The sequence below is a fragment of the Anas acuta genome, chromosome 2 (assembly GCF_963932015.1).
Source record: "Anas acuta chromosome 2, bAnaAcu1.1, whole genome shotgun sequence".
Lineage (NCBI taxonomy): Eukaryota > Metazoa > Chordata > Aves > Anseriformes > Anatidae > Anas > Anas acuta.
In genome coordinates, this window is record NC_088980.1 from 123,916,758 (window position 1) to 123,939,694 (window position 22,937).

The window sequence follows — 22,937 nt, forward strand, 5'->3', positions numbered from 1 at the left end:
TTTTGAAAGCACTGCATGCTGTTTTTCTTCAATTTTGCTCTTTAATGCACTTTTATTCTCCTATATTAAAATACAAATCTTAATTTTCTTCTGCAAGAAGCTGCAAGAAGACAATTCGCTGATGCAGGGCCTCCTATCTGTGTGCTAGTTATGATGTAAGAGAAGGAATGCCAAACAGCAGTTTGACATTAAGCTCTCTATACTGTGTTCAATATCAAACATGCCTTTAGAGGCACGGCTGAGGAACTGAAAAACAGGCTCTGAAATGCTGAGATGTATAATAAAGGGGTGTCCTTGACCTTCTTGATAACAGAACTGCTGATAAGGCACCAACAACGGAAAAACTGCTTGTGCCCAACATAAAACAGCAGAGAATCCTTGCATGTAGAAATGTATTCTAATCTCTGTGTGCCTCCAGGTCACATCCACTTCCCTTCAGCTGGTACAGTCAAAAAAATACTGAGTTATGAACCATACTGAATTATAATGTATCACTGACTACATTGCTCAGTGCTGATGTGCACGTATTTCTGTTAACTAAAACCCAGCTCTTATGTGCTGGCTTATATCTCAACTCACCAAAGGCAAAGAGCTATTTTTTTGAATGTAAGAGAAAAGGAAAGTAGAACTGAACATACAAGTCCAAAGAAAATCAAGAAAGGAGAATCTCCCCTACAGTATATCTACACTGCTCAGTGCAGCTGAGATCTCCAGGCTGCTGCCAGCACAAGTACCTCAGACAACAGACCTGACATTGCCAAGCTAAGGTAGAGAATTGTGCAAGACAATTTATGCTGAACCAAACAGCTGTAGTGCTTCTTGTATCTGATCTGGTATGTTGAACTGGCTTTGATGTCCGTACACTGTGCTGTGTGCAGTGAATGAAGAACATGTTTTATTAAACCTCGGAATGAAAGCATGCTTTTTTGTTGCACGAACAATTACATTCTTTGATGTCTGAGGAGAAGAGCTCCTTACCAAGTAAATGATTTGAAGCTATCAAATGATTGACCATGAGGAATAACAGAATGTTTACCATGTCATATTTTCAAGATGAATTTATGAGTAGTGGTGCTTCTTTATTATTTTTTATCAGCTGATTTGATCACTGCACTAATAAAAAGTCATATAGGGCTGAGGCTGCAAACTCCTGAACCCTGCTTTATCACATGCTGGTTATTCTCAATTTCTGATGACATTACTGCCTAAGCATACCAATTTTTATACTGATTTCAAAGGCGTGATATACCTCAATATTTCACCAAATTCTGCCATTACTATGTCTCATCTCTTGTAAGTAAGAAAAATTAGATGAAAATGTAAATGAACTAATGCTACTGCACTTTCAGAACAGCTGTGGATAGACTCCTATTTCAATTCATGCATTTACTGCAAATACTATTTACCACAAAAGTGAATTAGATACTCTTACAACTCTAATGTGAGTGTTCACATACCAGTAGTTTGCCTTGACTTCAATTTTGGAATAGATTTTAATTACATAACACTTTTTCACAGGCAGAGAACTACAACCTTCTCATTAGTCAGACAGGGACATTCTCACTCACTGCACAGTTAAGTTCATTGCTATCTGAAATTTATATTTTATATTTCCAATTAATTTACATTTCTTCATCTACCTCTGCAGTCTTTCAACAAACATCACCAGAAGATGGACAATTGAACTGTCCTACCCACCTTCCATCCCCATTTTCTCCTTCTTCAGCCCACTATGCTCAGATCAGGATTTATTGACCATGCTACTCCGCTCCACAGTTAGCCCATTGGCACTGAGACTTAACTCTAGGTATTAAGAACAAAAAGAATCATAGAAGCTTTCCACCAGCTCAAGACTTTTAGTTGCTGGTTTTCTTTGCATTGGGGTTTGACAGCAACTTAGTAACACATGGCAACATGCAATGCAAAATACTCTCTATGAAAAGTGTCTATTTTCTCCCTCCCTTGTTTCCCATTCTTCGTCTTTGTTTTTCATTTGGCTTGCTCACTGCCCCAATGTAGTTTTTTCCTTATTTGATCACCCCTTTTCCTGCTCCACACTTCTTCTACAGTCTCTTCCAAAATTCAATATGTCAGTCCAAAGCTAAGCCTTAAAACTACAATATTCAAATGTCTTTGATACCCAGCAACCAGCCATAAAAAAGAGGCAGACATTGTCTCAGATGTAGAAGCAAAGTGAAAAATACTGATTCAGATAAGTTTGTACTAGTCTGAAGGAAGCAATTTTGGGGAAAAGTTAATGCATTTTATAAGAAAGAAAATAAAAGCTCATGATCAAACTTCTGAGGAACTACCTTCTAGAGAAAAACCTTCTCACAACTTTTACCACACTTTCTTGCTTCCAAATATCCCTAATGTTTAAAAAATACTCTATCATGCATTTCTTGATGTCACAGCCTAAATCCATCACTCCCATTACTTTCCCAAATCCATGCCTTCTTGTTCATGACAGCCTTCTTTAAGTGTTGTAATCTGGTCAGTGTCCCTGGCAAGCAATGGAGAGCCTTCATACAACTTGTTAAGGGGTTCAGAAGAAGCACACATCATGAATGTCAACAGCATATGCACAAATAATTTATCCCAACTTCGGACTGAAGAAGATACTATTATGGTGATATTAAACAAACCTATTCAGAAATAATCTTTGCAATCAATCCCTTTAGTATTTTCATAATTTTCCTGAGCAGAAAACATTTTGAAACACTATCTAAAGTTTTGGCAATCTGCACAGTATATTATTATTGTTTTCCTGTGAAATTCACTGAAATCCGTTCTAAAGCATTTTTCCATCCCTCAAAAAGGTGAGTTATTAGATAGACTTACAAAAGTCTATCTATCTTACAAAACAGATGTAAAATGGAAGGGCCACGTTCATATGTTCATACTACAATACTCACCATATTCCTATTTGATCATACGGCTTCTTCAGTACATCAGCCATCATCATTTTTTACATTTCTTTACCAGGCTTACTGGAAAAAGCTGGTGATTCAAAGGTACTTACCCAGTTGTATAAGGTATATTTATTCCCCCTAGATTAATGCTTTCACATCCAACAATGAAGAGAGTTGAAAAGCACAGCAAAGACACACCACTGCAGATCATAGCCAACTTTGCAGACTCTCTCGCACCAAGTTTCAGTTTTTTGATAATGTAGCCGCCTAGGACAATACCAACACCAGCACTTGGAACAATAATCACACCTGCCAGGAAGAAATTCAAGCAACATTAAAACAGGATGTATAGAAATAGAATAAAACATAAATATTGTTTTAATTCCCTAATTAGATGACTATAAATGCTGTACTAAGATCTCCATTGTCTGATTCTCTGCTAGTTAGCAAACTGAGTCAGACTTTTCAAACCTCTGGAGTGTTGTCAAAGAATTAATGAAAGCCTCCTTATGATATTACCAGCAGCCAAAGCACTATAAGAGACCTATTGTATTTACAAGCAGAAACATTGCTTTGTATTTATTTTAGAATGGGGAGAAGGGATATGCATTGCTCCCAATTACTAAAAATATGAAGAAATCCAAATTTGGACATGGATCTTCCTCTTCTTACTCACATGATTTAGTACAGCAAAGCACAGATGTTAACCTAAGGCAGGACCCCTGAAGCCTGCCCAACTGGGAGCACATGCAGGCAGCTGGCTGCGAATTCTGCATTCTGGCAACTTGGCTCAAGTGGAATAGCACTTTCCTACATCAGCAGCCCCATTCATTTCAGCACAGCCACTCAAGGTCTAAACTGATTAAACATGATTAAAGGAATTAAAATAAAAGAATTAAATCAAACACAGTAAGTTTAAGTCAAAAAAAGACATGCCCATGAAATTTTTGTCACTGGTGGCAGTTTGGCCATATGACACAAGGCTGTCCTCACTTCCCAGTGCTTGAGGAGTTAAGTCATCGAATTTCTTGCGCACCTTAGCTTCTCTTGGCTTTTGCTTCTAACATGTGAGAAAGTCTTTAAATAAGGTCTTTGTTAATAAAGATGTGTATATAAATTCCATATATAAATACAGAATTTGAACAACTTTGGCAGCTGCATGTAGGGAGAAGAAGCTAAATATTATATTACAAATTCTTAAAGATGTTGGTCTAGTTTCTAAAGAAGCCTGCAAGATTATCACTTGAAAATATCTTTAATATTATCACAAAGCAATAATATTCTCATATAATATTCTCATTCTCTGCTACTTTGTGTAAAGGTGAAGGAGACGTTACATTTATCAAAATGTTGAGATTGAGAAAGCAAAAATAAGAGGTAAAAATAGTTGCTGCCTTAATTATACTTCCATCACCAATGACATTATAAAGTAAAATGTCATTTCATGAGGAATATTCTTAATAACAACCCTTCACAGAATCACAAACAGTTTCAAAAGAGCAGAATTTAAATTTATAAGCCTTTCTAGGAGAATTAAATGATTTCACAAAGTTCAAATCTGTTACCTCTCTCAAGTTTCAATGACTGGAATATGAACAAGGGAAACAGATGCCAATCCTTTCACTTGCACTGAAAACCTTCTCTTCAGACTGTGGTAACTCAGCCATCTAAGCCTGCCATGCAGGCCCTGCTCTAAGAAGTCCACATCAGAGAAGCCCACGTACCCAATGAAGGAAGACTGGGATCATTTGTGATGGCTTCTGAAACACCCATGTCAGATGAACCAAATTCCATGGACCAAATCCTTGGTTACACTAGCTACATGAATTAAAGATATACCTCAATATAAGGGGTTATTGGATATAATTAAATTTTGTATTTTATTAGTCCTTCCACCTTACAACTTAGCTTTGAGTTCTTAAAATCTTCTGGAGCTGAATTTATCTTCTCTTTCATATTCTCTTGAGGGCACGTATGTTAGAAAAGCCTTTCATTAGGTGTGAGACTGTGTGTCTATGTCTAGTGTCTTGTCAAAACTGAGCATGCAAGTATTTTGTGAGGCATTTGGTTAGTGGCTGTTCTGTTAGTGAGTTATACTGCACTGCTGTTTGCAGACATCCTCTGCCACAAAGAGATTAGAACATAAAAAAGATTAGAACATAAATAAAGAGGAGATGAGCAGGAACAAACTGCCTGCCTAGGCTGTCTCTCATTCAGGAGGATGAAAAAGTAAGGGCAAACCTACACAGAGGATGCATAAAGAGAAATTCCTCTATGCAAACTATAGCAGGGGATGGAAAAGCCTTTCTGGGAAAAACTGGAAGGACAGAAGCAGATTTAGCTGCTTGTGGTGAAAGCAGCAGCTTATTCCTTTCTGCGTGTCAGGAAGGCTGAGAAGTTCCCTTGCCCCAAGTACAAATTCTTCATCCCTATGCTCCTCTCCTTTCCTGCAGGGGATGTAAAATCAGAAGTGATATACTGTCAAGGGAACGCTGCTGCTACAGTGCACTTCAAGGAGAGCTTACAGGGCAAAGCAAAGCATGTACATCTAATCAGGACACGCATTCTTCATTTTCAAAGCCATTTAAAGGAATAAAGCTTAAGATCTGATTCTATGCTGTTGCACTGCACTTTCCTTCATTTTATAATGACAGTTTGGCTTACAGGAATTGTGCATGTGCCAAAAAGCCTCCTTGCTACAGTGCTCCAAGGCAGTATCAGCTTTCAGTCAGCAATTTTCAGGCTTTGTCCTTTTTTGCTGTTGTCAGCTGCAGCACTTGAGGCTTTCCACAGTGGCAAAATATGATATTAACAGATACTAATAGTCTGGTAACAGAAAACTGCAATATCTGCTAAGAGGGATACACTTCCAAAGAGAATACTGTAGAGATTTTCAATCCAATTCTGTCTGAGATAATGTGCTATACCATTTCTAGAGCTAAAGGGGGATCCAACCTATTTGTAACCAGCTTAGCACAAGTTACCAGAGCAGGGCTTTATAATATAGCAGCTCTTCCAACTACAAATTATTTGAACTCTCTTTTTCACAAGTAAATCTTCTATCAAAGCACTAGAAATTTTAACCGTATTTGTCTAATATCTACCTGCAACCTGAAGTCAAAGTTAATTTGGGAGTAAATCAAGGAGGCTGAATGCCACCTGCTCTACACATGGAAAACAAAATTCCAAACAAGACAAGACTGCAGCACAAACTGCACAAGTTAAAGATATGAAATTTGACACATGGCATTTTTGCTGCTGATTAATGCCATGTTAGGTTAAAAATAGAAACAAAATAATTAATTCTAGCTAATTAAGGAATTGCTGCTTATGAATTGTGATGGAAAATGACCAATATAAAATTTATATCAGTCACATAAGATTCAGCAAGGCAATGTATATATAAAGTATGGATCCAGTAGTACAAATAAATTATAAGTCCTCCTTCTGCAAACCAGAAAATTTTAGAAACTGAACATATTTATTAGATTAACTAATAGAAATCTAATGCAAAATCTTGTTTCCTTTTCCAATTTGTCCTAGAAAAATAATTTATAAAATTAATAACAACTGTTGACATTCGTGCTAAGTTTAGGAGTTGGGGATGTGGAAGCAGTGCTCACTTGTCCATGTTGAACATATAGCCTGAGCTATTTCATCTTCTTCTGGTACCTTAAAATAGTCTTTATCTACTAATTTCTAACAGGGCAAACTACACATCCAAACAACACAGGGGAATCTTCACATCCTCAATAGGGTCACATTCTTTCTTCTTATTTTAATGTGCTGGCTGTTGAATGTTTTGTTTGGTAACCAAGTTTCTGGCTTAACCTGAGAATGAAGTGAGTTACAGAGCAGCAATCCCATTAAGACTCATTACAGCAAAACTCCTGTGCATGTGTAGCTACATTAAACTTCAAGTAGAATCATGGCTCCATCAATCAAATTTTCTTCCTTAGATACAGAATACAGGGATTTCAGGCCCCAAAGAAAATCTCATCCCAGCAAGTTCTCAAACAGAAGTCACCTCATGGTGCTTCTCTGATGCTTCGCCTCAACACTCTAGAGAGATTTCTTGTGTATCTTTCAGCCACTGTAGGTAACAAGTGATTCCCATTTGTCTCTGTGTCTTGCCCCTCTTTCTCTCAGTACTTTTTGTCTTCTCCTCATACTTCACACTTCCTCCCATAACTCACTCTCCACCCCACTATGCCTTCCTTCTCAGGTGTAATATCTGGAAGCATGGGGGAGCAAAGAATTAACCTGCCCAGCATTCATAGATATTCTGTATGGAACGCAGTAAGAAGAAGGCAAAAAGATGCTTATAAAACAAAAAGAAGATACCGATTGACAAGGAGATGGGAAGGGAGATGACCTTCCTGCCATGGGTCCCAATTCGGAACAAAAATTTGTCCCTCTCCCCTAGGGGAGTTGCAGGTGGAGCTCATCTTATCCCAGAGCAGTTATGAAGCTGCAGAACAGAAACTTTGAAGTTATGTTAATAGCTGACTTGGCTGCACTTTACTACAGCAGCAGGGGAAGTGCCACAGCTGCAAAAGAGGGGCCTCAGACCTGAAATGCCGGGAGAGGGAGCATTTGGGGAGCTCTCCTGGCTAGACTGGGTTGCTGTGTGCTCCGTGTTAATAAACAATTAGGGAGAAGACCATCAGCCTGGAGGGGAGAGATGAGTAAAGGAAGGATGGTACAAATAAACAATTGGTCACTGGAAAGAAGGAAAGGTTATGATATTTTAAAGATCAATGCGGATGTAAAATTCACATAAAATAAGAACAGTTTTAAAATATATTTTAAACCACACAAATCACAGCAATACTCCTGGGCATCTTCTAGCTTTTGTTGCTTTCTTTCCCCCTGAAGGCTATTAACATATTAGAAAATGTCACTATCTAGGCTTATGGGAAAAAAAAAAAAAAACACTCTTTAACAATATAAATAGGTTCACATTTTACTAAACAAATATAGCAAACATTAAAGAACAGCCTGGCTATCTAAACAATCACAAAGGCACAAAGCTGAATTAAATAACCTGTTCTAAAAACCGTGTTTTCAGTTCATTCCTCTATTGATTTATTTCATCAGCCAAAGAACAACAACCCTTGCACATTACACTCATTGGCAATGCCTTACCAGTGTAGATGCTGGCATTGGAAGCTGGGATGCCAAACTGTGACTCGATGAACTTGGGAATGAAGGTAATAAAAGCTGTAACAATGGCACTCTCAGCTGTGTATGACAAACTCACAAAAAGGAATGTCATGTTGCTTAAGATCCTGACAGCTGCTCTTGGAAGCTCTATAAAGTGACAAAAATGAGAAATGAATGTTATAAATAATGAGTGAAAAACAAAAGCAAACTGGAACAAAACAAATTGATTTTCTTTGAGATGGACTGTAAATAATGGCTTGCTAGCATCTGGCTATTTGCTGAGCGGAAGGGAGAGTGCATATTTTGAATTGCACTCTTCGCTGCTTGCTCTTACACTATCTCACTGCATCGCCCCAGGGCTGCAGTCCCATTTTTCACAAACAGAACTGAAGACTGCTTTAACAAAAAATATCTAAAGAAACACAGCCCACGCAGTAACAGTAAAAAGCAAGGAGAAACAGCAAGAAATTGTAGCAAATTTGGAATTATTCTGATGTCTTATTTTGAAATAGCACCCTGCTGAACTGACAATACTGAATTTTGCACTCCACATGAGGAAAAAAGACCCCATGCCCTTCTGCTTAAAAGACCACAGTTGGAAAGCTGGGATAACAATACTGTAATTTGAAAATGAAACCAAACAATTTTACATTAAACATTTTTGTACACGATTAAAAAATTTTACAAAAGCATGCAGACAAAGTGTACTGAAAAAATGATGTCAATATCAATGAATCTCAACATACATTACATACAACTGATATTCCCAGAAGGGATAAAACAATCAATTAAAAATGAGAGCATATCATTAGCTTAAATTGAAAAAGTGTTCATAGATGTTGCAATTATCCTTAAAGCAAATACCAAAACACCATGAAATTCAGAACTGTAGTTTAAAAAAAAAAAAAAAAAAAAAACACTTAAATACTTTAAATTCAGTCCTTTAGTGATGTCAAGATGATAATAGCTCTATTCACGACTTTTTTTTTTTCAGATTTGATGGCACGACTTTTAAACATTTTTTTCCCTTGGGGCTTCTACCAAGATCAGATGTTCTGTCCAAGCATGACAAGTATTATTTTCAGCCCAACACTAGCTTCCTACTTTTCATGTGAACTGAACCAAAGCCTACTGAATTCAATGTCAAGAATGCCCATTAGAAATATAATGTATTGAGTAAGCACAGAACAGTAGAACTCCTGAGCTGGAACATTACTGAACCTAAAAGTTGTCAAGTCAAAACTCTGTCTCATTTACTCCATTGACTCCAGCAGGTTATCTGTATAAAAGCAAACAGAGTTTAGAATCCTGTCAGGTCGAAGCTTGTCAGACTGCAAATTAGTACCTCAGTTGTCTGACTGCATCCAGTCTTAGCTTATGCCAGTTGTCAAAAATAATCAATTCATTATGAGTACGGGGTTTATAATTTTAATGTAGACAAATGCTCTCTTGCTGCCTCTATGAAGAAAAATATTAAATGTTAAATACTAAATTTGCTGAAAATAAGTGATGTATAACCTGTATTGAGAAGCACTGAAACGTAATGTTTTTAACCACTTACTGTTTTTGTGTTTGTTTGTTTTGTTTTTTTTCTAATTGTGGCACTGTTTACAATCGCAGAACAGAAAAACAAATGAAAACGGAAGTCTGAAGCAATATAATATCAACATATCTGCAGTATATGTAATGTAGCTGTCCCTGTGCAAAAATTACACTACAGTAGTGAGTAACAAAAAAAAAGTTTACTGGTATTTATTGTTAAATATGATGCATGTTCAAAATACAATTGATCAAAACTGATTTCATCGTCCAAGAGGAAATGAAAGAGATAAAACATCTACAATACATTTAGTCCTCAAACCTCATCAACTTTTGCTTTATGTCTGGTTTTGGGTTGGGTAGGATTATCTGATGGAGGCATAGATGCAAAAAGAATCCAAAGAGCAAGAACCAAGATGCTTTTGCAAAGCTTCTCATGAGGCTAAGATGATGCAGTTTAAGAAAACTGCTGCCACAGGGCTGCAGTGGTGTAGCTGTAGCCGGATTTCCCTGGGGACATGGTACGGGATTGAATGCCTCTCCCTCAAAATGATGGCAAACAGTTATGACCATGCTGCTGCTGCGAGAAAGGAGTCAGAAAAAAGCAAGTGTGCCAGGATCGGATCTGCTAGAAAATGAGCTATTGGGTGTTTTTAATTATGGGCAGCAGCATTCAGTTTTCTGGGTGAGAAGGAGATGACAGAAACACTGGCAGAGAGACTACACACTGGCTGAGGCAGCCCATCACAGCACCAAGAGCCAGAGCTGGCAAATGCACAATACCAGCCTCAAAAAAAAAAAAAAAAAAGACATGTTCATCTTAAAAGATCTTTTCCCTTATGGGAAGACAAAAGTGACAGGAAGGGAACAAAAAAGCCAACATCCCCTAGGACACCTGGTTGGCTCCTACCTTTTTTGGTTTTTGTTTTTTTTTGTGTATCAATGCTGACTCAGCAAGAACACAAATCTCCCTGGTCTCAAATGCAGCAAATAGATAGGACATCTTCACTGTTGCTCCAACTCTGTCCTCCCTGCCAAAGTTTTAGTGAAAAGAAGACAAAAAAGTATACAATTGAAAACTTCTTATGGAAGTAAAGGTGCCTGTTCAGTAACAGCGAGTGGCATTACCATCAGTCACTCTGGCGGTGTACTCTAGCATCTAAACTTTGTTTATGTATATTAGGATCATGTATGATACATACACAGACATACAATTGGTATGAACAGACCAAAAATACATGAGGAAAAAAAAAAAAAACAACAGCATCTTTCACATTTCAACCTCATAGTGCTGACTTACAGTAAGTGTTGGTGGAAGAGTGACTTTGAGTAGGCCTCCTAAAAAGCTCTATAAATGTGGAAGAAAATAATAAGTCTCTTTCAAAGACTGGACATCTCAAAGAGAAATGTCATTTCACTAGGATGATGTTCACTAGGATGATGTTTGGTGTTCTCTGTAGAAATAAACTGGAAGTCTCTGGCCCAGAACTAAATCCAAGGTCTTTGCTAAAATTATTATTTTAAAGGACTTTGTCCAAATATAATACCTAGTAAAGTTTAGCCCTTCCTGGTAAAACTGATCTTTGGGAAAATGTATGGTTTAGAATTTTTTATCTAAAGATACCAAACAACTAATTAGATAAACAACTGCGGAGCTATTGAACATTTTGCTCTGGCATTCTGATGTAAAGCTGTGCTTTCTGTTAACTCCTACTTATATCTTTCAGGGTACTGAGCACTCAGCCTAAAGGTCATTATTAATTTGAAAACTAATTAGCACATTCAAAACTGGATTTGTACTGCTAAATAGATAAAATTCAGAGTGTCTTGGAATAAGCACAAGTTCTCTTAAACCCCTGTGAAGGATTCTCCAGAGAACAGCTCTGTTCTCATTGCTGTAATTTCTGGCACGAAATAAATCAGATAATTCCTGTACGCTGCACCAACGCATGCAACATGTAGCAGTTGAGGCTTGAAACTCTTTGTGATTCCTGAAGAGCAACTGCCTGACACACAAGGAAAAGCTTTTTATTAAGAGTTTTGCAAATAAAAATACATATCCAGAATTGGGTTTTCTCTGGTTTCCTCCTATGATTACAATAAAACCCTGTGCAACAGAACCTGCATTACTCTCCAGAATCTAAGAATTCTAGTAAGAAGCAAGAATGATAAAAACCTTAAGGATCCTTTGTACTACATAATCAATCATGCATTTAAAACATTTCAATGTCACATTATTTTTGTGCGACTAGCCATAGGCCTAGACTCTCATTTCAAGGTCATTATTAAACCTGTCAGCTTCAGATTTTTAGTAGGTCTTCAAGAACCATCCCTCCTTTTAGCAAGTGTGGAGCAGAAACAAATGTCATTCTGTCATTTGAACAAATAAGTCTCTATCAATTACATTCCTAAAATGGAAGCAATAATTTAGTATGGCTGCAAATATGTTCACTCTACTGTAAAATAATTAAAATAGCAAATTCTTCTTTTTTTTTTTTTTTTAAATAACATAAATATGTAACTAAACATAAATTGGAACCTGCCTTGCTGGACTGGTTTGCTACCTTACTGGCAGTTTTCTTCCCCTGCTGCTCTTTCACCATATTTTACCTTTAGCCTCTATTCATTTTCTTTCACTGGTGTACTGGACCACTGCTTGACTCATGGTAAGGGAATAGCCTAAGAAAAATCTGCAAGCAATACAAATATTTGTAAATACTGCTCTAAGCAAAACTCTTAAAGTACTGTAAACAGTATTTCAATTAAAAATAAATAATAATAAAAAAGAAATAATCCCAACTTTACTTCCCTTACCATAATTTATTTTCTTTTAGCCCTATTCTTTTACACCTAGCCAAAGGTGAATACAACCAGGGGAATAAACTGTCTGGCTCTACAGCACCGTCCTCTCGTGACCCTTGTAAGGGTGACACACACATCAGCAAGAGGATCTCCTTTCCAACTGTGCTCAAAGTCCTGACAGCTCTGTCCCAGACAGCTCTGAGAGTAGTTTATGCCATACTGAAATCCCAGGGACAGCTTCTGTATTCACACAGTACAAAGCAGAGCCAATATTTGAGACAGAATTTTGGTTTTGTTTGTTGGAATGGAAATTACCATTTTCAGTCACACATGACTATTTGCTTGCTTTCAAGCAGCTTCTCAAGGCTCCAGATAATGTTGATCATCACTGTACAGGGCCACGCCAACCCTTTCTATTTTGGGTCCTCCAGGCTGACAGAAGCCAGGAGCAGGGGGAGTGACCAGCTCGAGGTCAGTGGCACAGCAGGACCTCCAGCCCATGGTCTCCTGAACTCTCTGACATTTACAGGGCTCACTGAGCACCTCTGTGCACAGCCCAGCATCTCCTGCTCTTGTGCTGATTCTTACCGACTGCTCTTCATCTACTGCAGCAAGTTCAGTTGGGTTCCTCAAGGGAGCACTTCAGCACTTCACATCCCCCAGGAACTTCTTTTACCTTGGCCTGCATTATTGCCATGCATAATTATCCCATCTCAGTTCAGGATTGACTGGGAATGGCATACGACAGCTGGCAGACGTGAAAAGGCTGACAGGAAAATTGCACTTTTAAGAGGCTGGGCTCAGATATAACTCTGCTTTAAGTACATATATATAGGAAAAAAAAAAAAAGACTATTATAAAGTACATGCAATTAACACCTCTTAGATTAGATCAGTACATTTTAGGTGAGTGATATATGAATTTGCTTTCTTTACCCAATTACCCCTTTATCCAATTGCACAGTCAGTTGCATTATAGCGGTAAGAAAAATGGATTGCAGAAACAGTTTCTATGGTACAGAACCCTAAGGGTATCCATATAATAAATGAAAACAGAGGTTTTGTTTGCTCACGTTCTTGATTTATCTCTGTGTGTGGGATTGCACTATGACTTCTTCATTATAAATCTTCTTTATCTCATGTTATTTATGTTACCTCCATTTCTTCCAATAAACAACATCCAATTTTCTTCCTCCTATGACCTATATAATGCTTTTGATACCTGCCTCAGAAGCATTCTCCCTCTCACTTTGTTTACTTGCAACATAAATAGAAAAGACTGAATTCCAAACCCTTGTGTCTTGAAAAATGAGAAAAAGCAAAGATGGATCTATATTGTTATCTGATTCTAGCTCTATCACGGGCCAACAAAAACCCTAGGTCACTGAAGTTGGAAGATACTTGCAGTTGGAGCCAGTTTTGTTTTGTATCTTCAGACTGTGCTGGCAGCTATTGCAGGAAAAATGACCCTAGCCCTCTCCTATCACAACATTTCAATACCTTTTCATTCACCTAGAAAACTAACTTCAATGAAATTAGGGCAAGTTACAGCAGGACAAGGTTTCCCAAGAAAGACAATGTCAGATCAGAAGATCAAAGTAAACAGTCTCTTCCATGAGACTTTCCCTAGCAAAGATGCACAGACTTTACAGGTTAATGGCACTGACCTCTGTCATGACAGATCGCGACATCACTGGTATTTATTAGTACAGAACAGAAGATGTAACCTACTAAATCATCTGTCCCCCAGCTATTGCCTAAGCGGAGTTTCTGCCATAACATTCTATTAAAAGATGAAGCCCTGAAACTCAATGGGAAGTATAAATTGTACACTGCATCTCAGAAGCAATGCTAAATGACTTAGACACATGTGGTCCTTTTTCCTTCCTATTATAAATGACATTACATCAACTGAGAAGCTTGAGGCATGATCTCATTCCATAAAGCCCACTTAAACTTAAAAAATAATTAAATGACAATGCATTCCTGCTGCAGGCCCTCTTTTCTAGGGCAAATGACACCTAATAGGAAAGCTATTATCAGCTTATAGCAAAATACTTTTCCCTGTGTTATCTTGACTCGCTCAGTGTCTCTCTGACATGTGGAATATAATTCTGTTTTTCACTGTTCCACATGGTGAAGTTTCTCTTCTAAAGAAACTCAAATGTTTTGTATATGAGAAGCTCTAATTTGGAGGCACAATTATTATTTTAATGTAGGATTTTGGTAGTAGAAGGTATGATACACATTTAGGCTGATATATACCTTAGACTCTGACGACATGACCTGGAAGGTGAAATTATGTTCAGAAACGGAGAACCAGCATCATGAAAATCCTCCAGTTGCAGAGTTTGGCTGAACACCTGTATCTTTTCCAGGCACACCTACAGTATGAAGCAGTTGCTCTACTGTGACATTGCCGGCAATGGTTAGAAAGAAGTCCAGCCTGATCTCCTGTTTCCTACCTCCCTGACCTAGTAAGAATACCTTGATAGGAGAACCCCACAACTACTTTTGCTAGTCAGAAGCCTATAGGTTTGAATGAAAAACAAACAAACAAAAAAAAGTTTAGAGTACAAATTATGTCTAATGATACAAATGACATTTCATGATTTCTCTCAGTCCTAAGAGAAATCCATCAGAGTATTATAAACCTGGAACACTGCTTTCATATCACAGAAATCAGGGTGGACAAAACAGCATTGATAACACAGAGGCATTAAGTTGTGTTCATTTTTATCCTGTATTATTCAATATTATGACACTTTTAAGCCTACATTTTAAACTTCTAAGTTACTTGCTTCACATTGATTCATTTTTAACAACACTGCATTTCTTCCCATGGCATTTTATCCATCACTAGTAGTAACTGTTAAATTTCTCATTAATATTTTATTCATTGAATAAAATAAAAATCACATTACTTGTCAATCTTTTGAATTCTTCTTGTTTCAAAATTAGCGCAGGTTTCATTCATCCTTGCCTTTGGAAAACAAAAAAAGCTTGCAATACACAATAGCCAGGTAATGCATATGAAATAAAACAATCTTCTCCAGTTAACTTGCTAAAATAGAGGAAAGTAATTTAAATCACTTAACTAGAATTCCTTTTTAGTTGTTTTGTTTATTTTTCAGAAGAGCACTTTATTTTGTGAAGAAAAGCTTAAGCAAGTAAGACAATTGCAAACTACAAGGTGCACAAATGTGCCTGGTAATAAAGATCATGTAGTTTGATATAGTTATATGACCTTACAGTTTGCCATACAACTATAGCAAACAGACCCCCTATTACCTATTTGTCACTGGTACACAATAAACGCTTCAGTAATTTATGTAAAGTGATGTCTTACTCTTGCAGGTGTACTTTGTAATTTTAAAAGACCGTCAATCGCAAAGCATAGTATTACATACAGCATGCAAAGAATCTGCCTTCAATTGACTTCATACAACCCTAGAAGATGAACCTGTAAACAAAATTTAAAGCATTTAAAACTTAAAAACAAACCTCACCTTTAACATTTTTTCCAAATCCCATAGAGGCAGGAACTGCACTGTCTGCTTGTATTTTGCTATTTGTTTTCTCTTTCATGACTTCATCATCACTTGAAACATCATCAGAGTTCATCTTCTTTTTCTTTTTCTTTTTTTTATGTCGAGGAGGAAGCTTTTTTGGAAAGGTAAACATTGGAAATATCACGAGGAGCATTGCAATGGCACAAAGGAGAAATCCACTCCACCTAATGCCAGGAGATAGGAACAGAAATGAAAGCCAATGCATTACATGAAATAAAAACACCAAAGTGATTATTACAGGCTGTACTAGCTGGAAGGACAAATTTGCAAAATATGGAACACTGAAATTAGAGTAAATTAATTGAGTGGAGGGGAGCTTTTACTGCATTAAAACCTTTAATTAGAAGATGTTTCTGTTGGCTTTCCTACTGATAAAGGTATTTATACAGAAACCAGAAAATGGTTTCTGAAATAGCGCCAGGTTTGAGTTCCTGTAAGTTTTCACTTCTGATTACTACTCAGTACCAAGCTCTTAGAAGTAGGCATTCACTTTTACTTTGCCTTTCTCAGATAATTCACAGTAAAGGAATATAGTATTCCTCTGGAGAACATGAAAAAGGTTATCCACAGCATGATCCATGGCATGATGTCCAGATGGATATATCAGGGCTAAATCTGTTCTGCTTTCCAGTGCCAACTTCTCAGTGCACTGACTGTCCAACCCTCTCCCTTCCCAGTGAAGAGCTCCTGAAGCCTGGCTGTACACAGGCAATGTTCTGCAGTTCATGCCAGGGCTTATGCCTAGGACCTTGCAGCTCTGCTCTTCTACCATGACCAGAAATACCCCTTCACAAATAAATCCCTCTTCTCTCCCTCTGTTTTATAAGAATGGGACACAATCAGCCCTACAAAGACCTCTTGGCTCACACTGAACGACATGGGGACTACCCACAGAGAAGGATAATGCAGGATGCAGTGCCAGAAATGGGCCAACAGTATACACAAAATTATCTTCCCTGAGGCCACAAACCTTCAGTAACTTTAACATGGCCACACAGATGGGCAACAGGGCCTTACCAGATGTGCAATAGGGCCTACTGGAAAGTACACTAGAGTTAACCTTCAGCAGTCAGAAGGCAGGTAGTCGAGTATAAGGTAATATAATTTTTCCTCTACATTTTTCTCTACTAAAAGACTTCAAGGAAATATGTCTAACTCACACCAATGCTTCCATAAAGAAGCATGACCTCAGAAGTCACCCACCGAGTTCTTCCAGTGCACTGAAAGTGTGGGTGTCATTAGGTACTAACCTAATTTACACAAGTGCTTGGAAGCTTCGTTGAAGCACCTTACTCCAACATCGAAGCACAGCAATGAAAGTTTGAAGCTCTTTGCTTTCAAATCACAGTTTGCAGGACAAATTTTATATTTTTGTACGTTCTTTACCCTTAATAAAGTAAGCTACCCCAGGAAGCTACTAATTAAATATTTGTGCAAATTTTTAACATTTAAAAGTATAGAGGAGAGAGGATTATCTGCACAACAAACAAAAATGTTTGGCGTCACTTTTGCAATGCAAACATATTGCAAACTATATTTTTAAACAAAGGCTGATCCATCCACGTGTGTACTGGTTTGTGTGATAACAGGTTATGCAAAGGCAAACACCAAACGAACTTCCATGTGTAACGCTGATTTTGTTAGGAAGATTGTGCAGGGAGCTTTTGTGAGGCAAATCTAAGTTACTGAAAGTTTTCACTTGCTTTGATATTACATAAACAGAAAATCCTCTATTCACTCATTTTAGCTGATAAAATACATGGATTAGCAACCAGTCTTTCAGAAGGATCAGTCAGCACTATCGAATTGGGAATATATCGGCAGGCTGAATAAAAATGTAGTAACATCCCTTTCAGGACCTCAAAGGCAGAAGCTGCAAAGCACTGATCAAAGAAACAATCTGTGGCAATAACAGATAGAAATATGAAACCACCCACTCAGCGGGAAACAGCAAAGGAGACAGGGCCTTGTGATGTAGCACGAGATGAAATTCAAATCCAAAGGGACCATTATGGCAGCATACCAAGTGCTGGAGATGTCACAAATGCAGCAGTGTATGTAATTATGTGCACTGTCTACATTTCACATCTTCCTGGAGCAGTATCAAAGAACTCGGAAACAGACAAAAGAGGATATCAAAAATAATAAAGACACCTACAATGGGAAATGAGAGGTAAGAATGGGATCTGTATTAATTAAAAAGCCCTTGATTTCCTGTGTTCTTGAAGTCAAAGAAAATATGCAGGGGAATACCTCAAAGGCATCTGCACAAGCCTTAAGACCTCAAATAAAAGCAATTAAAGCTAAGGAAGGACCAGACAGTGCTGGAGGAATTCCTTTAAACTTCTTCCACTTGTGTGGAATGATGATGAAAGATGATATAAGAAGATCCAAGTATTAAACACATTCAGAACTAGGTAAACACTTCAAAAAGTGTCAGCAAAAGAAAAGTTGATTCAAAGCACTTGACAGACTGCCAAGGGCTACTCCACAACTAACGAGATCCCTATACCGCACATTAGCAGTTCTTAAAGACAACAACATGACAGATGATTTCTAACAGATGTCCCCACAGTTACCACACTTGAATAAAAAGCAGTTTTAAACATTTGATGGGATGGCAAAGACAGCTGGCCTGTAATTTAGCCCAGAGCACCTACAAAAAACAGGTGTGCAAAACCCAGGTGTGCAACCCAACTTCTGTGAGATGAGGAAAATCAAATCAGAAATAACCCTGAGAGAAGCACTTACTTTATCAGGTCTGACATGAGATAAACCAGGTTGCCTGTCCTGCATATATGCAAAAGACCTCTTAGAAAGGAGCAGCTTAAGTAAAAAAAAAAAGACCTCTGAGCAATTTTTGTTGTTGTATATCACTGTTGCTATATTTACTATCTTGTAATCGTTGCCTCCTTTAATAGTGGAATTTTTCCACTGGTTCCTGTGATAAGTAGAGTTAGGAACCTTACAGCTATAATAAAGGAAAGATGAAAATCAAAGACACTAATTCACTTCAAAGGAGATGAGGCTGAGAAATCTCAAATATGACTGCCCATTAACTTATCTCAACTGCACCCTACTTTTGAAAAGCATGTCAGCTCTCTGAAGTGCTAGACTACTCTTATATTTCAAATTGTTAGATTACATACATAAAAATAAATTTGGATATGTGGCACTTCCCTGCAAGGAGAAAATGTCACAGTCCCAGAAAACAGACTTCAATGGAAGGAAAGTCTACACTTTCAGAGCCCTCTGTAACTAGGCAGTCATTAAGTAACAAGGGACAAAGGACCAGTTGTAACACCATTAGGATTGTAACTGTAAAGGGTAGATAAAGCTTCAGAAAAGAAAAGAGAATAAGGCACAGATGCTCTAAGCGCCACTGAACTTTTATTAGAAGCCACCACAGACAGTGAAACTAATTACCAGAGATTTGATAACAGGCAATACTCTTGAGAAAGTTAACAGAAAAAAAAAAAAAAAAAAAAGTAGAGACCCAAAAACCAATAGAGTAATGCAGCAACCTGGAACACCATTTGGCAGTAGCCAATCTACCAATTTAATCAACGTGATGGAAAAAATTAATGACTTTTCTGCGCTGGCTAGAACATGACTCGCTTGCTGAGATCCTGTGACAGCTGATTTCCTGCCTTTCCTTCAGTCTTATTTGCATCAGTTCTACCAGCACCCCTGTCTAAAACTGAAATCACCAAGATACCTGTTCAGGTGATATTGAAGATACATAAAACCCTGTTTAACATAAAATCTTCCAAATGCACAAACTAGGCTCTTTAGTCCCTTTTGCTTGCAAGGCCTGGCACAGTAGGTACTCTCAAAGCCTGAGCACAGAAATGTTTGTGCAAAGTGACCTCTCACCACTACTGCCACAGATTCATTGGCTACAGCACTCCTGAAAGATGCTGAGGATCCAACCCTGGCACTCAGTCTTCTGAGGGAGGGAAGTTGAACTTGTAATTCATGAGAAAGGACAGGCATTTTTTTGCCAGATCTCTCTTGCACACTTGGCTATGACAATATTACAGATATCCAAGCTAGCTGTGTACTAGCAGTAGCGGCAGTCCATCAGCTGCTTCACAGAATTCAGTGCACATGGCATGAGAAGCAGCTTTAGTTATGTCCATGCTGCTTTGGTTATTTTATCCTTAACTTACGTGTTTAAGCTACAGTCACAGAGATGTGCCCACACTACAAGGCAGTTACCTCAGTGGTTACACTATAGACAAACTCAAAATTAATGCCTGCCCCGCTTTCACATAGCCCCGCTGATTTCAATTAATGGATATATTTATGGGCCTGTTTGAGATTTCAAGTTGAATAACTGAAACATTTCCCTAAAAGCACAAGAAACATAAGAATTTTACTAGGAATGTATAATAGTTTGTTCTGGTCTCAAATCTCTTATTCAAAATTAGTCAAAGCTCTTTTTAACACTGTAGCACATTCACATCACAGATCTTTCCTGTGAGATATGTCAGTATATGGATGAGAGCACAGAGTCATTAATCCCAAGGTCACAGAAGAGTACTCAGGTTTGCTCTTCTCTCATTGAAAATTCAGCTAGACCTGTGCAGCAATGCTCTTGGGCTAAAATAAGACATATAAAGCAGTGATAAACCTTCAAAGTATTAAGAACACTCTAAAGAATGATTTTTCATATCAAACTGTCAGGATTGATCACTGTAGGATAAAAAGAAACAGATATGGTCTAACTGAAGTGGCATAGCGACAAATACTAATCCAGTGCACAAGACCTAAAACTGTACTCTATAAAATACTGGGGTCAAAAATCAGAGAAAAAAAAAACACATCAAAGATGTGCTGAAACAAAAGCAAGCTCCCCAGCTTCTCTAAAGAGCCAACAAGATGATTCAAGGATGCTGATAAGCTCCTTGAAATAAACCACCAACACAACTAACAGCTGAGATGCACAGCAGGGGCTTCCTCCTGAGATGACAAACTTCAGTCTTCCTTGGGCTTGCATGAAGATTTCAAGACATATTTATGAATTATCTGGGGAAAAAAAAGCCAGTCAAAGCCCCCTCAAGACACACTTCCAGACACGCTTCCTCAAGAAGACATTTCCAAGCAGGCCACATATCAAAGGCTGCACAAAGACATCATCTAAGGATTACGGTTGTTACATCTCAGCACTGCTGGCAACGTACTGTTTACTAGAGAATAATGTGATGGTTTACATCATCTGCTACTCAAACACAAGCCATCACCCAGAGTAACAAGACCAGAAAGGCTATGTTATGACACCATCCTATCTCCTTCTCCTAGACAACCGTAAATGAGTTTACTATTTCTCACTTGGGTTGCAGAGTTCAGCATTTCTAGCTGCCTGTTTTGGAAAACCAAAGCTGGGATTTATCCAGCTTCCATCAGGAAGGGATAGGCTCTGGGCAGCAGTGTTCTTGACAACATCCTAAAATCTCCAGTATGCTGTCCTGCCATTCCTGTGCCGAGTGCTGTCAATCGGCACCAACTGTGTCAGTCAGAGGAAGTCCTGGAGCCAAAAGCAGGAGGTTTTCCATTAAGTGCACACGTGTTTCTGCAGCATTTCCTCTCTGTCAGGAGCTAGTATGCTGTAATCAACACGGCATACTCTTCTTCCTCGGCCTCCTCCTACAGACCCAAACAAGCCCTCAAGGGGGGCCTCAAGGTGATTTCCCACCCTGTCCCAATTCCCTACTGGCAATTTAGAGAGTCGTTCTGAAAAATGCTTGACCCTTACCAGTTTCCAATGAATCGGGGATCACTCTGGTCAATATAAACAGTTGTCCTAGGATCAACATAGAAACCAATAAGAAGTCCTCCCAGTAAGTAGCCAGCTGCAGGACCAAGTGCTCCCATTACATACATGATAGCTGAGGAAATAAAAGATCAGAGTTGTTAATCAATGACACTTCATTAGTTATTTGCATGTAAATTGGGGATCTAAAAGTGAAAGATGCCTCTTAAAGCAGGGAATTTTGCACCCCAGGAATTTCAGAGCCCTTTTTTGCAATCTTCAAAGGCAGCAATTTCTGTGTAAGTAAAATATCAGTAAGAAAATTACTGCTTTCTGCACATTTTCAGTCAAATTACAGATGGAAGTATACAGTATTTTGGCATTTTGGATGGAAAGCAGATATCATTTTGACAAGATTTTTCATATTTGGTAACATTTCCTTTGAATAAAAACTTAACAAATTTTAAAATATTAACAGAAAAAATATAAGTAATGGTAAGCAAAGAATAAAAATAATGCATGGCACCAAAGAACAGACTCCAACACTCCAACTTAGTTACCATCAGATAAATGCTGGATTTAAAAGAACCATCAGAGTTTAGAAATCAAATACTCCTATTTTGGAGATTGACAGATTATGTTTTTATCTGTGCAGCCACAGACTTAGCCCTGTTGTACACACCGGTACCAAGAGATCACATATACTATATTTCCAGAAGACTCTTGCCTTGTTCAGGACATTTAAAATTTTAATGTTATTATTAAGGAAATTTCCTAATTTAAAAAGCAAGTTAAATGAAAAAAAAAAATCTCACGTGCAAACCTACAAGCATATATTTTACAACATCATTGGTCTGAACATTGGATGACAGCAAAATCCTCAAAATAGCTCACTCAAAATAACAGAGTAGCCTCCTGTCTGCTGTGTCTTGTACAAAATACTCCACACAGTGAAGCCTCCAGTTCTTGCAGTTCAATCATCCATTGAGAAAGCATCGCAGCTCCCATTTGGCTTGTGTGCCAGTGCTGCCAGGAGCAAGGGAGAGACAGAGGCAAGAAAAGACAGCAGATATTTCCTCTTAGAGTGGGGCCAAGATGCCACTGGACCTCGGACCCAGGAAAACTTTCTGCAGCTCCCAGTACAGATATAATTGTGAGACACCAGCAGGAGCAGACAGAAATATCTGTTGCT

At 38.1% G+C, this 22,937-nt stretch overlaps 1 protein-coding gene across 1 annotated transcript in view; it reads right to left on the reverse strand.

The window, feature by feature from the left end:
- The window catches only part of SLCO5A1 (solute carrier organic anion transporter family member 5A1), a 72,837-nt gene that overhangs the window by 18,677 nt on the left and 31,223 nt on the right, over nt 1-22,937 (reverse strand). Inside the window, exons 3-6 of the mRNA XM_068672053.1 lie at nt 21,749-21,881; nt 15,928-16,154; nt 8,061-8,225; nt 3,023-3,221 (exon numbers count right to left, since the gene is read on the reverse strand). Of these exons, the coding sequence (XP_068528154.1) occupies nt 3,023-3,221; nt 8,061-8,225; nt 15,928-16,154; nt 21,749-21,881 (724 nt within the window). The remainder of the gene's footprint in view (nt 1-3,022; nt 3,222-8,060; nt 8,226-15,927; nt 16,155-21,748; nt 21,882-22,937) is intronic.